This window comes from Cotesia typhae, unplaced genomic scaffold, assembly GCF_013202065.1.
Source record: "Cotesia typhae breed Kobodo isofemale line unplaced genomic scaffold, CoteBio_Ctyphae contig_36, whole genome shotgun sequence".
NCBI classification, from domain to species: domain Eukaryota; kingdom Metazoa; phylum Arthropoda; class Insecta; order Hymenoptera; family Braconidae; genus Cotesia; species Cotesia typhae.
In genome coordinates, this window is record NW_027423744.1 from 139,202 (window position 1) to 156,957 (window position 17,756).

The 17,756-nt window shown below is 28.1% G+C and overlaps 4 protein-coding genes across 5 annotated transcripts in view; 2 read left to right on the forward strand and 2 right to left on the reverse strand.

Moving 5' to 3' along the window:
• Positions 1-98: 98 nt before the first annotated feature.
• On the reverse strand, positions 99-2,744 carry LOC141526731 (ubiquitin carboxyl-terminal hydrolase MINDY-3 homolog). Its single transcript, XM_074241811.1, has 4 exons — positions 2,297-2,744; positions 1,601-2,230; positions 1,038-1,335; positions 99-723 (listed from the first exon to the last, which is right to left on the reverse strand). The coding sequence occupies exons 1-4, from the start codon at positions 2,394-2,396 to the stop codon at positions 417-419; spliced, it is 1,335 nt and encodes a 444-aa protein (XP_074097912.1). The 5' UTR covers positions 2,397-2,744; the 3' UTR covers positions 99-416.
• Positions 2,745-3,293: 549 nt separating this feature from the next.
• Pbp45 (proximal sequence element A Pbp45) lies at positions 3,294-5,238 on the forward strand. The gene is made up of 3 exons (XM_074241873.1): positions 3,294-3,569; positions 3,821-4,118; positions 4,419-5,238. Exons 1-3 carry the CDS (start codon positions 3,424-3,426, stop codon positions 5,127-5,129), a joined length of 1,155 nt encoding a protein of 384 aa, XP_074097974.1. The 5' UTR covers positions 3,294-3,423; the 3' UTR covers positions 5,130-5,238.
• Positions 5,239-5,262: 24 nt separating this feature from the next.
• Positions 5,263-17,756, reverse strand: part of Fest (wurstfest) — a 32,909-nt gene continuing 20,415 nt past the window's right edge. Inside the window, exons 1-7 of one of the 2 annotated variants that reach the window (XM_074241870.1) lie at positions 8,226-8,579; positions 7,849-8,049; positions 6,779-7,069; positions 6,521-6,645; positions 6,330-6,447; positions 6,081-6,247; positions 5,263-5,758 (exon numbers count right to left, since the gene is read on the reverse strand). In XM_074241870.1, the coding sequence (XP_074097971.1) occupies positions 5,533-5,758; positions 6,081-6,247; positions 6,330-6,447; positions 6,521-6,645; positions 6,779-7,069; positions 7,849-8,049; positions 8,226-8,384 (1,287 nt within the window). In that variant the 5' untranslated portion in view covers positions 8,385-8,579 and the 3' untranslated portion in view covers positions 5,263-5,532. Of the gene's footprint in view, positions 5,759-6,080; positions 6,248-6,329; positions 6,448-6,520; positions 6,646-6,778; positions 7,070-7,848; positions 8,050-8,225; positions 8,580-17,756 lie in introns of those variants that run through there. The other variant, XM_074241871.1, reaches the window with a different exon arrangement.
• On the forward strand, positions 11,551-15,762 carry LOC141526783 (venom acid phosphatase Acph-1). The gene is made up of 6 exons (XM_074241872.1): positions 11,551-11,736; positions 11,831-11,907; positions 12,180-12,278; positions 13,518-13,757; positions 13,826-14,011; positions 15,019-15,762. Exons 1-6 carry the CDS (start codon positions 11,682-11,684, stop codon positions 15,532-15,534), a joined length of 1,173 nt encoding a protein of 390 aa, XP_074097973.1. The 5' UTR covers positions 11,551-11,681; the 3' UTR covers positions 15,535-15,762.

The following is a 17,756-nucleotide window of genomic DNA, read 5'->3' on the forward strand; positions in this document are numbered from 1 at the left end:
ATTAATTCATTCATTCATTAATATACACCAAAATTATATAAATAAGGACATTAGTGATAATTTTTTAATAAAATTCAACAAAATAAACTAAAAATAAAAATTATTATTAAATTATTTATTTATCTTCATAAAAAAAAAGGCATTCATACTTACAATTATTATTTCATCTCTTTAAATTTCTACATTCCAATAAAATGAATCACTTTAACTTATTATAATTTTATCATAATAAAACTTGTGATAGTAGCTACTTACACTAGTTTATTTTAAATAAACATTCATATTTTCTAAACTGAAATTATATCAAATAATTAAATGTATGTGTAATAAATTGAATTTTTTTTTTCATAAAAAAAAATTTTTTTTGTTACAACAATAAAGGTCATTAAAATAATCAGTTATAGTTAATATAATTATTAATTTAAGCTAGGAGTTATGTTACCATTCCACTGCACTTCAATGCTCGGCCATTTGGTTTGTAATACCGTCAACATTGGATTACTGTCTAAAATACACTTAACTGTACACTCGAGTAACACAGCATCTCCGGTGTGATAAATAATACGGTTGTCTGGATTGCTACGCAATAAACCATTGTAATGCAACAATGGAAAAGTGTCTGGACATGTCTGTATCTCTTCGGGGTAATATTCATCCATAAATGCCGCTAATAAAATTATACCCAGTGATTCGCTATCTAATTTTTTCCTTATTATATCAATGCTGAAACAAAAAATAATAAAAATTAAAATTTTATTATTTTATCGATATTAAACAGGTATTCTGGTCAAGAAATTTGAAAAAATTCACTTCTTTTTTTTTATATGGTCAATACTTAAATTATTTTAAAAAATTCAAATTATTTTCGGAGAAATGACACAGTGACTGCAAGGTCAGTATGAAATAAAAAAAATCCGATTCCCAAATTCCTTTATTTTCCCTGTCAAAAAAATTTCCGAAAATCACCTCTTTTTTTTCAATCGTCACATTTGTGAAGTGGTTCCCCGTTAATTAATGATAATGACTAATAGACTTACTACTCTTTGTCACTGCATAATCCCAGCTCGGCAAGCACGTCTCCCAACAAGTTCGAAGGTATGAAATTGTTTCCCTCGGGGTCAAATTTTTTGAATATGCGTCTCGCGTGCTCCGCGGGTGTTTCTGGTGATACTAAGCGCCGATCCGTTGAAAACAAAACTGTTAAGTGTGTTTCTGATCCCAGGACCCACACCGGGTGGGATGGGGACTTTAGAAATGTCCCGACTTCACAGAAACGCAAGTGCTCCAGAAATGCTAAGAATCCTACTGCATTTTGTTTGTCTATTCCACGTAATTCTGAAAATAATTTAAAATAAAAAAATATTTATAAAAAATTGCACTTGTATTTTTTCAAGTTTTTTGTTTACATGTGACAATTTTTTTTTTTTTTTTAATTTTTTAAGTGAAATTTTTTCAGAAAAAAATTTCTAAAAATTTTTTCAAAAAAAAGTTTCTTAAAATTTTTTCCAAAAAAATTTTGATATATTGGCTAACTTTATTTTCATAAAAATTTAAGTAACCCTTTGGGCTGTTAGGTTTATGTAATGGAAAAATAAAATACCTAGTCCTCCAACATTCTGATCATGATCCCAAACATGTCCAACAGCTCGACCAGTGAGCATCAAATTAATCAAGCTTTGACTGCCGTACCCGTAAGTGGAGTCAATAGCGGGCTCAGTGGGATCCGACATTTCGTTGGTCATCCCTTCGAGACCCTTGGTGCATACGACAGTGTAGAGCAACAACAAAACTCCGAACTGCTCCTTGAACATATAGATCCTGGAGGTGAGCCACTTTTCGACATCATCCAGGTTCCGCGTTTCAACTATCCTGAGCCTGGAGTGAAAGTACGCCGAGTCCCGTTCGTGAGGTTCTATCTCCTCCCGCTCTCTGTCAGCATCTCCATCTCCGTCCCCGTCTCCGTCGTTGTCATCCTCGTCCCCGTCATCGCCATGGACAATGTGGACCAGCGAGTAGTACGGCGGGTCGTCTGCTGCTTGTGAAATAATCTCCAAGGCTGCTTTTACCAAGAGCGCGTCCTGCTTATCGATGGTTATGTCCCTCCATGTGTTCGGCGCACCCTGGAGCAGCAGGTCCTTGATAATGAACGCCTGGACCGGAGCGATTACTGCGCACGGGCCGCCTTCTAATTGCACCAGCGCCGTCGGCTCGTCTTCCGAAAAAATGAACCCTGGCATGGAAAAAAAATTTATTTTATTTTATTTTATTAAACAGAAAATTTAATTTTAGGTTATACCTTGGGCCCAGCGATTGAACACCTCCTCCTTGACGCTGTTACCCCAGAGCAAGGTCTTTATCTGGACAATCGCTTCATTCACGCTCGAAGGATCGGCCATAATATTTTATAGTTGATGTTGGTGAATTTTGGTGGTGATTTTTCAATTATTTTATTGTTTAGTTTTTTTATCAATTGTTAATTTATTATTATCGAACAATTGATTGGATATTATGTGCACTGGTGGGTTTATTATTAAGTAATAAGATAGATCATTATTTATTGGTATACGTACTGCGAGGTTCCAAGTTAGAGGTGGGTATTGTCAGCTTAGAGGATTTAGTTACTCGGTAATTGTGGTTTATCACCAGTCTTTGCTGAGAATTGTTTGTTGTTGTTACTTTTACTTGGGTTGTTTTTGTTCTGCTTATGGTTTATTTATTTTTTAATAGACTATATTTTAATATATTAATATATATATTTTAATAAACTATATTAGTGACAATATTTTAACCTATTTATTTATGAGTGTCAGCCATTTTGGAAAGTTACTGTGATGACATCTGTTGGTTACAGAATTTATTTTTTTTTTTTGGCGGAAAATTTGAATTTTTTTTTTTAATTTAAAAAAATTTTGAAATTAAAAAATTTCTTTTAACAAATAAATTATGGCAAAAAAAATTGACATTTAGAAATTAAAAAAAATTTTTAATCCAATTTTTTAAAAATCATTTTTGGGAACTAATTTTTTTTTTAATAAAATTTAAAAGTTCTCTAATGACTGCTAACTTTAATTTTATTTTGAAGGAAATAAATGGGAATTATTTTCACAATTGTTTTAATTTTTTTCAACAAATAAATTATTTAAAAAATGAACTTGTAAAAATTTTAATAAATTAAAAATGCAATTTTTTTAAAATAATTTTTTAGTAAATAATAATAATAAATCTTATTAAATATCCAAAAGTTTATAAGAGAGGTTAAAATTTTTTAATTTTAGTATTAGCGCCATTTTAAACTTCTAACCTAAAAAAAAACACAAACATAAACATAAACAAAGATGCAAGCGAAAGAAATTGACTTACGTTTTTTACTGGCTCTAGATTAATTTATTTACCATCTAATAATTAAAAAAAAAATACTTAATAATGGATGCAAGTAAATCATTCTATTGCGCTGCAGGATTTCGTGATGATGCCACCGAATTTATATCACAATTTGTATTGTCGGAGTCGCACATGTACGACGACTTCGTACTAGTCTGGAAAGAAATGAAATTCTTCCGAGTATTTATGTAAGTATTTTATTAATAAAATAAAATTAAATTAGCCGAAATTTTTGTAATTTATTTTATTGAGAAAAATTATTTTTAAAAAAATTGAAAGAAAAAATTTTACAAGTTAAATTTCAAAATAAAATGTACCTTTTTTCTTTCAATTTTTTTATAATTTTTTCAATAAAAAAAATTACAAAAATGTTTAAATGTCGGCAAACTTTATTTTAATTTTTATTTTATAATTGATCTTTAATTATTAAAAATTTCAGAGGAAGATCAACGCGTTCAGAGTTAATGGAATTTTGCGAGGAAGCTCTGGATATTACAAAAGAGCTGCTGCTGTCCTTTAAAGACTTCATTGAAAAAATCGGCGGGTTGTTTTTACTGTATAGTATTTATTTTTCCATGCCGCTAAGAGGTCCTAAAATTCGGATTATTATGTCCGAGTGGGAGAATTTGATAGCGTTCAAAAAATCTCTCATTGACCAGAAACGATGGGACTGTATTATGGTGTTGAATAAACTTGTTGATGGGAATGCGTTTGCATATTGTCTGTGTGATAATGAGGTAAATTTTTTATTTTTAATTGGAAAAAAATTAAAATTAGCTATCTGACAATTTTTAAGATTTTTTTATTAAAAAAATTTGACAAATTAATTTAGCAAATATTTGATAATTTTAAAAAATTTGGTGACAAATTACAGCAAAAAAATAAAGAGAAAGAAAATTAAAAATTACATTTTTTTTTTAAATAATTTTTCATAACAAATTTATTTGTTACGAAAAACTACTGCTAATTTTTACTCTAATTTAATTTTTAAATTATTTTTTATTTCTAATTTAATTAAAAAAAAATTTTTTTTTTAGCGTGGATTAGAAAATTACTATGTTTTGAAAGATTTCATGAAAGGAAATTCCCGACCAATAGAATCACAGAAAAAAAAAGTTAAATTGCAGTCAATATTCGACAACGTAGTAAAAGAAGCCAGTAATTACTCTAAATTAAAAGACAAACTATCATATAAATTAGGAATTAACGCGAATAAGGTTCCCATGCTATTCACGGATGACGCTTTGAAAGAAATCGCTGAAACCGTCAAGAATCTGGATGAGCTCGTGAAAGAAAAAGCAAACAACAGTGAAAATTCGCGGCGTAGCAAGCGTGCATTTTGTCCACCTGTTTCCAAAAATGGAGATGAAGATAAAAATGAAAGGGAAGATTCTGAACCGGATTACCACCAGGATTCGGATTCTAATGACGATGATCCCGACTACCGGGCTAGGACTCCCGAGTCTTTGGGTGCTTTTGATGCCGATAGAGATGTTAATGTCAATGTTGGTGGAAATGAAAATAAAAATCAAGCGCCAATGGTTAAAATTACCAAGATTGATGAGTCCCAAATGAAAAAATTTTGTGAAGCTAGTGGTTATCAAGATTTTTGTGACAAACAAATTCCCTCGACCTCTAAAAGTGATGGTGTTAATAATGACTTTGATTATTTACCTCATATTAAAATGGAGAAAACTCATTATGATTCAGATTATTCAGATGAGGATTTTCCACTTTTAGATTATTAATTGTAATATTTAATTTTTATTTTAATGTAAATATATTTTTTATATTTTATAACGATTGCATTTTATTATTATTATTAGAATAATATATTATAACTTAATAATGAGATAATTGTTTTAACTAAGTTTTTTTTAAATTTCTTGGATCCGCAATTAGTTGTATAAAGGCACTTTTTATTGAAATTTAATCGCGATATTATAAACCTAATATATATTTAAATTAAAATTATTTTCCAACTATCCCTTCTATTACTAATAAGTAATGATTAATCCATAAATTAGTATCATTTTTCAAAAACTAACTTAGAGAAATAAATAAATGAAAGTAAGATTTATTTCAAACAGAGTAGAAGCCAAGAGATTGACGATATTTTTTGAAGATATAAATAACGACAGTGACATATTTTTAATAAACTTTAAGCTGGTTATTGTCATCAAAGCCAGCACTGTGACCTGCATTGCGAACAATAAAGCTGGTTCCATCATAGTGCATCCGACGTTCTCCACGACGAACAAACAAATGAGATGTCTGGCCCAGGGAAGCGGTGCAGTGCATAAAAGGAGTAGTCAGTGATGCTGTTCCATTGCTAGGAGATGTTCGCATTTGGTATTTGTTACTGTTTCTTGCAATTCTGTTTAAAAATCATCATCAATCATCATAATTTCAAATCTTTATCATTAAGCATTATCATTAATGATCAACATCATGATCAATCACCATTATCATGATAAATCATCATCATTCACCATTATCATGATCAATCATCATCAATCACCATCATCATGATGAATCATTATTATTATCATTATCATCATCACAATCATTATTATCAGTCATCATCATGATCAATAATAATAATAATCATCAATCACCATCATCATCATCATCATCATCATAAATCATTATCATCAATCATGATCAATCATCATCAATATTACAACCTTCCAGCTTACCTAACAAGACCATCAGGAGTCTGTGATACTCTAACATTGTTAATAATCCAATTTTCAACTCCTTCATCAGTCACCCAGTACTGAGCAGCACTGAGAGCAGCTGCTGCTTCTTGGAGACATGCTGGACCGTGTCTTGACTCAGCGTAAAATACACCCAATGAAAAATCCTGAATCATATAAATTTATATTTAACCACCAATTAAATTAATTTATTTAAAAAATCAAAAATATCAATTTTTATTACTTTACCTGGCTCATGTCTGAAAATGAATCAGTCGTAGTTCTTGTTCCTGCTGCGTCAACCAAGTATACCAGAGCGCATTGTTCCGAAGTGAAGCTCACTCCTTTGTACCACATCTTGGCGTACCTTGAAAAAATTAAACAAATTTAATAACTAATCAATTTATTTAATTATTAATAATAAAGAAAAATATAATTACTTATTATTTCCATGGGAGTCATGAGCTAGAATCTCCACACGCGAGCCATACTGATAAATCCGTCCATTGGGGTGAAGAAGAGCAGCAGCTGATCCAGATCCACTTAATGATAGTACAATGTTGTTCTGTAAATAAAATTCAAATTAATAATTTTTTTAAGATTTAAAAATCGCGCCAAATAGAACCAGCCGTTAGTTTTAGATTTTTTTTCAAAATTTATCGCGTTAGAAATTTTTGTAGGTCTCATCTTCAATTTACCTTGAAGTTGATGACTCTAACGGCACGGTCTACGGTCATGTCAACTCTAATGCGATTATGAAGCCGCAGTGAAATGGTTCCATGGGGAGTTGCAATTGTTCCGCTAGGTCCTTCTATATCATGGTCTCGCCAATTTTCTCCGTATGCGGCATTGTCTTCAGAGGGGTAGTAAGGAGTGACCAGAGATTTTGAAGAACTTCTTTGCCGCCAGTTTGAACCAGAAAAATTTGGAGTTCCAGTCCAGTGCTCGTTTGATGGAGAGTCCAGGAACTTTGAAAAATCATTGAAACGCTGAAAAATTTTTGGTTTTAATTAAAGCCAAAATGTTTGCCGCAATTTTTAAAAAAATGTACAGTTAAAAATTTTGCGTTAAAAATTTTTATGTTAAAATTTAATATTTATTGTGTTAAATTAACACAAAAAAGTATTAAATTTTAACATCAAAATTTTTTACTGTATGGTTCAAATTTTTAATATTACGGTGAAAATATTGATCTTGTAAAAAATTTTTTGAATAAGAATTGTTTGAAATTTAATTCTATAAAAAAAATGTTTAAAAAACCAATATTTTCGCTGTAATTCCAAAATTAAGGTCCACAATGAAAAGTTCAAATTTTTGATAATTATAAATCTTATTTTTTTTTAATTACAGCGAAAATATTAGTTTTAAATAAATCACAAAAAACATTTCTTTCATAAAATTAAATTTTGAACTTTTTTTTTTGAAAAAATTTTCTATAGGACCAATACTTTTGCCACAGTATCAAAAATTTGAACTGTTATTTAAAATTTTTGGCATAATACTAAAGTTAGCCGACGTTTTTAATTTTTGGATTTATTTTCATTAATAAAATTAGAACAAAAAAATATTTTTTTAAAATTGCACTAACAGTTTTGAAGTTTTTTAAAAATGAAAAAATTTTTTTTCCTTTTTTTTTTAATAAAAAAAAAAAATTATAAAAATTTTAAATATCAGCTAACTTAATTTGTATATTTTTGGCAAAAATCTTGGCGCTAGTTATAATTGATAAATTGATATTTTTTTTTTTTTTTTAGAACATTCTAATTACCGGAAAATTACTCTCGCTAGAATGATAATTGTAATTGGTGTAAAGAGACCTGGGTCTCAGAGTGGCATGATGATTGTCCCGAGCAGAATAATGGCTTTGGATATGAGGAGCGGAATTGGAAGCAGTCGGGTAATTTTGGTACATGTCATTCCTCTTGTAGTCTTTCTTCCCGTCGGCGGATGACGCGTTCGTTGTCTTGACCTTCATTTTCATTAAACAAACCAAAAGATAGATAAGTGGTTGATCATTTACATTACTGTTTACTTAATTCTTAATTGACGCGGAAATCGTGTGTAATTTAATCGATCATTGCATTGTATACTTATACTTTTATCTAAATTTATTTTAGACTTCTGAGCTGATTATCAAAAGATTACCTTGGTGTTAGATTCATTGGCGCTTCTTGACTTGTGACGACGGGTTTTACGATTCGCCTTGGCACTGGAAGCCAGGGGGTTATCGACGTCACTTAGGTTCTCCACGCTCACTGAGTTTCGATTTATTCGATTTACGCCTTGATTACTTATCATAATCATCGATTAATTATCTTACAATGTGATAAATATTTCGGTAGTAAATATTATTATTTTATTTAACTTTTAGCGTTAAATTACGGATAAATTGTTTAATTATCGTTACCATGAGTCAATATTAGCTTTTATTTTTAAGATGACGATCGCGTTTTTTTTTTTTTTTTTCTTATACATGGAAGGAAAATAAATGAATATTTATTTTTTTTATAAACGATGTAAAAAAATCATTTTTTAACAAAAATTACTTTTTTTTACAAAAATTACTTTTTTATTTTTAATTTTTTTTTTTTATCGATATGGAATTAAGAAAAATTTTTTTATTCAATTTTTTAAAATTAATTTGACGTACTTTTTTTTTTTTAATTTAATTTTAAATTAATTTTACTAATCGTCAATTTTGAATTTTGAATTTTTTGAATAATTTTTTTTTTAATTTTTGAGAAATTTGTTTTTTTTTTTTTTTTATTGTATAAAATTTTGAATTTTTTAAGTAGATAAATTTTGCTATAAGAAAATTGAATTTTATTTTATTTTTTTATTTTTTTTTTTTCAAGAAAATTTAAAATTTTTCATAAATTTTGCTGATTTTTTTTTTTAATTATAAATTTTTTTTCAATTTTATTCTGAAAGAAAATTTTGTATTTTATTTTTTTTTAAATAAAATTTTGAATTTTTTAAATGAACAATTTTCCCTCCAATTAAAAAAAAATAATTAAAATAAAATAGAAAAAAAATTAATGATCAATTATAGATTATCAATAAATTATTCATTAATAAATGAATTAATTAATTACTAATTAATTACTCTAAACAGTTAAATAAAATTAAAAAAAAAAATCAACTACTGTCTCTTTCTTCCTGATAATTAATAATTTCTTAACGATCAGTTTCATTTATATAATTGAAAGATAATTATATAAACAACTTCATTTTTATGCAATTTATTATTCAACCATCTGATATCAATTGCATAATAACAATTTTATCTCCAATAATTTATAACGATGTATTTCTAAATAAAATAAAATTTGATAGGGTTAAAATAAATAATCATATGAACTACTTAAAAGTTTGTTGTGTGTTTGTTTTCATTTATTATCATTGTCTAGTAATTATAAATACAATTAGCGTATTTAAATACGATAAGTTTTTTTTTCTGATAAGATTATAAGTACGACTGTCTGTGGAATACATGGCTATCATTAAATAAATTGAGCTTTTGTGAGTTAGTTTAATTTTATTAGACCTAGTTTTATTTTTAACGCCTAATTTACTATCCTATTATTATTGTTATTTATTCATTAATATAAAAAGAGTATGTACTAATATAAAATGAAAGAAAAAGCTAATAGAATAAATGTGAAGCTCGTTGGTTATGTTCGGCAAACATCTGTAATCACGATATCTCTCTTAGAACTGGACCAATTGACCCGATTATTTTTAGTTCAACTTGGTACTGCTTTCTAGAACGACCCTAGAAAAAATCACTTATAAAATCCTCGTAGTTTATTTACAGTAACTATTTTAATGCGAAAACCGGGGTGTAAAGTATCGGCGCCATTGTTTTTTCTCAATGTGTTGTCGTCGGCTGAGTGGTGGCGCCTGTGTAAAAAAAACCCGATGAATTTGAAATAACTAAAAATTAATCTTCATCAAAAGATTAATTAAGAAAAGAGAAAAGAATCACCCGGCAGCAGCAACGTGAGTAATTATTAAATTAAGATTTAACAAACTCTTTTATCAATCTCCGCCCCATTACACGTTGCTTACATTATAAATCGATTCATTCAAGCTATTATTTTTTACACGATTAATCAATTTACTTTCGACCCTCCGGCTTTTATTTCACATGAATAACATATTTTTAACTCGCTCTCAATATTTTTTATTGTAAGTAAATTTCTTGAGGTTATTTTGTACAAATTTACCGATATATTTTCAAAATTTACACAATCAATTATCAAACTTTCAAAGACACGTATCAATTTTCTCAATTCTTTTATCTACGAAATTAGTAACTCCGTATCTTTTCTGGTGCATTAAAATCAATCTTCCCTTCTCTTCAAATTAAAATCTTTGAATAGAACAAATTGCAATTTCCAATGTACAAAATCAATCACCGGTTTCTCAAAAACTTGTCTGTGAAAAAATGTATATTTCCATAAAGAGTTAAATACAATTACTGAATACGCAATAAATAAAAATAATAAAGTTTATTCCCAAGTCCTTTGAATAACTTAACCTTCAGTTCAATGTTGCAACGAAGTCATTGAAATTGCGTATCTAGCATGATCGTACAGCATAATTATCATTAGTAATAATAATAATGAATAAATTCTGCTTTTAAATCAAGTTTGAGCTTATCGTCTATTCATCACATTCTAATTGCATCATTATCATAATAATAATTCATAATTTTATTTCCAGCAATTATTAAATATCAGTAAAAGATATGAAAATATTGTTTTAATTAAAACTATTTGAAGTAATTAATTATATAATATATAATTATAAAAATTTACTGTATTTGGTTAAAATTATTTTTTAAATTTTAAATTTCGCGCGCTTATTTAAATTTCTGCGCCATCTATGTACGTCATTTCTCGTATTCCCGCCATTAGCATCAAAAGAACCATTTTGTGGTAACGTTAGATTTTCAGCTAACATCGGTTTTAATCGTTAATTTCGTGAAAAAATCAGTTATAATTTAAATAATGAAATTTTTAATTACAAGTACTGAATTCTAAATATTGTAAATTGCTACTTGATTAATTCGGGTGATTAGATTAAAATACTTAAATCCTTGATAAAAATAAGTGTAATGAAGGTCAAAGTAGCTTTATCAATTGCAGATAATTTTGAAAATAAGTAGCTAATTTAAAATACAATAATTAATATAAAAAGTGATTAGTTAATCTAGCACAATAAAAGTGATAAATTAAACTCTCCGTAAAATTTTCGACTTGTAGCTTATAAAATAATATATTTCATCGCTTTTTGTTGTAATCACAGTCAAGTTTTATGAATATTTACATCAATGTATGTACAATATTTATTATTATTCATTTATTATTGTTTATTATCCGTAAACTTGAAATATTTTCCTGTTTAACGAAAATCCAGCGGAGTGGGGACTGCGTTATCTAAGCCGCGAGTCGAACTGAGTGATCAGTGTCTGTAGGATCTCCCGCGAATAAAATTCAAATTACACGTGCTAGTACTAATTAATTTTATCATCATTTTATTTATTAATTAATAATTAATAATTTATTATTTATTAATTATAAATATTTTTGCAAAATGATTAACGTGAGACTGGTGTTTGCAAGCATAGCTTTGCTGGGCGCCGCAGGAGGTATTAATTAATTAATTAATTAATTATAAAAATAAATGTATACATTTCTTTTTATAAAATATCAATTATTAGTTAACGGTAAATATTGTTTCAGCTTTGTCAATTGGTAGAAGCGATGGCGACCAATCGCGGGGTGAAAAGGACCAGAGCACGTTGAGACAAGTCACTATGGTAAGTAAACAAATGATTTTAATTAATGTTTAATTTTATGATATAATATTTACCAGCAGCAATATTCATAGTTTAATGATCTATTTTGTTTTTTTTTTAAATGCTTATGTGCTTGGTCATTTTTCGGTACATTTGCTTGAGCATTATTTTGATAATTACCTCGACCACTATTCTGTACTTCGTTATCGGGTGGATACATGTATGGCAGTAGAATGATTGCTATTTTTAATTAGTTTTTTTTTTTTTTTTTTTTTTTTTTTTTTTTTGATTAGTTAATGCGACACGGACAACGCGCACCGGTTGACACCTACCCGACAGACCCGCATATTAATTCTACGATGGATCCTTACGGATGGGGACAACTCACTGATGTAAGTTTGCTTTTTATTTTATTTTGTTAATGTAATTTTGAAATTTTGAAATTTTTTTTTCTAATTTGAAAAATTACACAAAAAAAATTCACTTGAATCAAAGAATAATTTTTGAACCAAGAAAATAATTTTGAAAAGTTTCATTGTCTTGAAACAAGACAAAAAATTCTTTAATCAAGAAAAATTTCTTATGAAAAATAATTTAGCAGATATTTAATCATTTTTTTAACTAATCAATTTTAGCAAAAGAAAATAAAAAAAATAATTGACGTAGAAATTAAAAAAAATTAAAGTGCAATTTTTTAAAAATAATTTTGTTTGTTAAATAAAATTAAAAAATTGTCAAGTGATTGCTAACTATGTCATAAATTTTTTAGTTTAATAATTTTTTTCAAAATTATTTATCTGATTTAAGCAAATTTTTTTTTTCTGTTTATTAAAATATTTAATTTATAATTTTTAAAATTGAGTTTCTCCAAAAAATTAAATTATTTCAATTTTCCGTGAATTTTGATATATTTAAAAAAAATTCGTAAATTATTTTGAAATATTTGGTAATAATTTTAAAAAAATTTTAAGTTTTTGATAATGATTTTATATTCAAGTAATTTTTGAATTTGAAAATGATTTAATTTCTTCTGAAAATTTTTGAAATAAAAATACAATTACGATATTTTTAACAAAGTCAATTTTTACTTTCATAATTGAAATTTTGAAATAACATGAGTAAAAAATGAAATTTATAAATTTCTATAAATATAAGAACTTTAAAAATTTTTTTGCAAAGTATTTTCATAAAAAAAAAAATTCAATTTTAATCCGAGAATTGATAATTTTAAAATAAAACGTGTGATAAAAGTAAAAATATTCAACTAGGAACTTGATTAGAAAAACGTGATAAATATAAGAACTTTTAAAATTTATTTGCAAGCTATTTTCATTAAAAAAATCACTTTTAATCCAAGAATTGATAATTTTAAAATAAAATTAGAAATAAATTGAATGAAAAATAAAATGAATCAATTTTCTATAAATATAAAAACTCATAATTTTTTTAAAAAGTATCGATAAAAAAAAACTCTTTTTTTTGAATCGTGAAAAAGTTATTTTTTTTTTATCAAATAATTGAAATTTTTAAAAATAGCAAAAAAAATCTATAAAAATATTCGACAAAAAACTTGATTGAAAAAACGTTGGAAGGGGACAGTGGAGAGTAACTGATGAGATTTTTTTCCACAGAAAGGGCGCCTGGTAGCCTACAACGAAGGTTTGTTCCTTCGGGACCGATACGGAGAATTTTTGGGCGACGATTATTCGCCCGACAAGTTCTGGCTGCAAAGTACTTCCGCGGACCGGGCAAAAATGACCGCGATGATACTATCAGCGGCGCTGTGGAAGCCTAACGAGAAGCAGAAGTTCAAATCCGGGATTGACTGGCAACCTGTTGTGCTTCACTACTGGACTAGGCCTGAAGATAAGGTAATTTTAACTATTTCGCTCTATTAATTTATTATTTTTACTTACACCTTGATTTGTTAAAAAATTAGCTTCTGATTATTTGGAACGCGTGTCCAAAATTAACCGTTGAGCGAGTCAAGGTCGATCAAGATCCAGCCTTACGGGAAATTAACATGAAAAATCAAGATATGTATGCTTATGTCGCTGAATATTCTGATTTACCGATTGAAAATCCTGGAGACATTGCTAACGTTTATGGTACTTTAGTTTCTGAAGTAAGTACATAAATTTATTCACCCTTTTTTCTACAAGACACATGGAAAAAAGTAAACTGTAATAAATAATAGTCGATTTATAATGAGTAATGAGCAACTGCTAAAAATTACAATTTCAAACAGAAAAAACGTGATTTTATTCATCACTTTATAATATTTATCATTTAAACGCTACAATTTATTCTTTACATGGAAAAAATACTCTTTTAAACGGGAATGTCGAAAATGTTAAAGTATAATAATTAAGAATTTTGACTTTGATATTTATCATTTCGTACACAGAAAAAAAAGTTCACTTGAGCTAAGAAAATGTTTTTCTTCCTAATTATTTTCTTGAGCGAAAAAAAAATTTTTTTTTGACAAGAAATTTCACTTATTCCAACAAAATTAATTCTTTTGCTTTAAGAAATACGTATCTTGATCCAAGAAAATTTATTTAAGTCGAGAAAATCTTCTTGTTTTGAGAAAATTCAGCCTCTTGCTACAAAAAATTTAGTTCTTGATAGAAGTAAATTTTCTTGTCTTGAGAAAATTTCTCTCTTGCTCCAAAAAATTAAATATCTCGATAGAAGTGAATTTTCATTAATATTTTTATTGACTAACATGTCAAATGGGAAGATCAAATAATATTGAAACATTTTTTTTTCATTCCCTTTCGCCTTGGAAAAATGGGTAAAAATAATGGAACAAAATTCTTGGCTCAAGAAAATTTTCAGTCGCCTGAAAAAAGACCAAAGTTGTATTAACCAAACTAAAAATTGATTAAAAAGTGAACCTTATTTTCTGTTTACTATAGTGATATCTACTAATCATTTATTTTTGATATTAAATTATAAATTGTGGCTTTTACTTTTTCTAAATTAAATTCTGTAATATTTATATTTTTGCCGACCCGATGTCCATTTTATCTGTTTAAAACTATAAAAATGAACCGGAATTTTACAGTTTACTTTTTTCCGTGCGCAAATTAATAATTGATAAAAATATTAATAAAAAAAAAATTCCAGGAAAAAATGGGATTGAAACTTCCTGAGTGGGTGAATAAATACTACCCGAAAAAAATGTCACCACTAATGGTCTTCAGTCTCTCGCAGAACGTGTGGAACGACAAGCTTCGTCGTCTATCCGGCGGGCCATTTGTCACGAAAATGATGAACAAAATGGAGGACCGATCTACCGGAAAACTGACGCCCAAGTCCCGGAAAATGTACGCCTACGTAGCGCATGACAACACGGTAGTTAATATGCTCTCTACAATGGGCGTCTGGGATGAAAAAGAACCCGGGTTCAACGCAATGGTACTGGTGGAACTTCACGAGATCAAGGGCCAGTGGTACGTCCAGTTGTTCTACCGCAACGCCCCTGATTATGAGACGCGACCGCTCACCGTTCCTGGCTGCGAACATCAATGTCCTCTGGAGAAGTTCAAGGAACTAATGGCGCCCATGATCATCGATAACTACGAAGATGAGTGCAAAGTCGATGATCCGAATTACGAAATTCCTCCAGCTCCTCCAGCTTAGAATTTCCCGATTAAAATGACAATAATAACTATTGTCATTAATTACGAAATTTTGTTATAAATTTGGACTTTCAAAATTTATTCTGTTAAATTAATTAAATTATTTATTTATTTATTGTTATTTATGTAAGGATCAGTAATGTAATAATTGATTTATAAAATTAATCCAAATATTTCTTCTAATACGAAGAAAGTATTTGATAATTTCAAATAAAAATTATTAATTTCATTTTATTATTTTTAAAGAATCTATATCTATATATATAAAAATCAATTGCTGTGCGTTAGTCTTGTTAAAACTCAAAAACGGCTGGACCGATTTTCAAAATTTTTTTTTGTTTTGTTCGTTATAGTTCAGGGATGGTTTAGAAAAAAAAAATTCTGGAATTTTGGAATTGAAAAAAATTTCAGCTTAAAAAATAAAAAATTGTTAATTTTGTATCGAAATCGCTATTGTTACGCTTGAGCCTCAAGATTGCAAGAGTATACAAAATTGTCCAATATGCAGGAAGATACGTACAAGTATACTTTGGGTATCTTTATATATATATATATATATATAAAAGCCATATATAATAGCTAAATTTGTCATTAAAGACAAATTTTTGGGAACTGGGGGAAATAAAGGATAAAGGGGGAAGGGGAGGACCTTTACTCAGTAGGAATTTTCGGTAACTGAAAAAGTAATTCGGACAGCCCAGACCGGGAATCGAACCCGGATCGTTTGGTTACGCGCCAAAGGCTCTATAATTTGTTATACATTTATTATATAAATAAAACACATAAAACATATTAAAATGACCAACAAGTTTCATTTAATAACTTAATACCAACTTAACCGTCTACAATACGACCAGTGTTAATTGTTGACAAAAATAAATTAGAGTTTACAGGTTAAAAATCACAAATCAAAATTTGTAAAAAAAAAAATTTTTGTAGGTGATACGAAATTCACCGGGTCAGCTAGTTATTAATAAATAATTGTTTTATTTATTGTTTAAAATCACACTTTTTATTTACATTTTTTTTATTGTATTTGCAGGGTGAAAAGTTTTCAATATTTTAGTTTCTATAAAATTACTATAAATTTTTTATTAAAAAAATTCATCTTGAAAATAATAAATATTTTCATAGCTCCTATAATAAATTTCAATTATAAAATTTATTATTATTTTTATAAACTCATATCTACTCGATTATTAAATTACAATAATCACATTAAACATGTCATATTTTTAAACTGAAGGACAATCCAGCTATCTAACTTCTTCACCACGTATATACATCAAAACTATCGATTAAATCACAAAATATTGTGTTTCAATATTTCAATTTTTATCGACAATTATTTTATTAAAATAAACTGCAATCAATTAATTTTATTAATTTCAACTCAATCTTACACTCAATCGTTAAGAACCGTTTCTTAGCATTACAGATTTAACAATTTTAAACAACTGTAATATTAAATAAATTATTTATAAGTTTTTTAGCAGATTACTTTTATAAAATTCTACTTAATAATATGAAAGATAATTCGATTTCTCTATAAATGCGAATAGAGAAAAAAAAATAGAATCGATTTTCACTCAAAACTTTTCTAAAATTTTGTAACTTCACCCTGCTTATAAATCTAACCATCACTGAAAAAAAAATTAACTTGAATCAAGAGACAAATTTTTTAACTAAGAAAATAATTTTTCTTGCAATTAAATCAATATAAAAAAAATTCTACATGTGAAAATTGAAAAAATTTATGGTAAATATTTACACGCGGGTTCAAACATTTTAATTTTCATTTTTTTAACGAAACTTCGATTCAATTTTATTGATATATATACAGGGTGTCTCTGAAGTGGCGGGAGTAATTGTTGGGGTCGATAGAGAAAAAAATACTGAATCGAAAGTTCCTGAGCCAAAAATTTTTTTGGGCCATAGAATTTGAGTTATGAATTAAAAACGATAGCCAATCAGAAGCGCGCTATTCGAGAAATGAAAATGAGCGGGGAAGTAGAGGAGACGCGAGAGTGAGATGCTGCAATAGCAGCTTACTCGCTCACACAAAGCCGAGCATGAGAGGGGATTGTGACGCTATGAGCCGAGTACGTAAGTGTGAATGAGTGGATGTATGAGGTCGCAAGCGGACGGCTTAATGTATGAGTGTGTGTCCGTGTATCGCAGCATTATTGGAGGCGTTGTAACGCTGAATTAAAGCTAACCGGG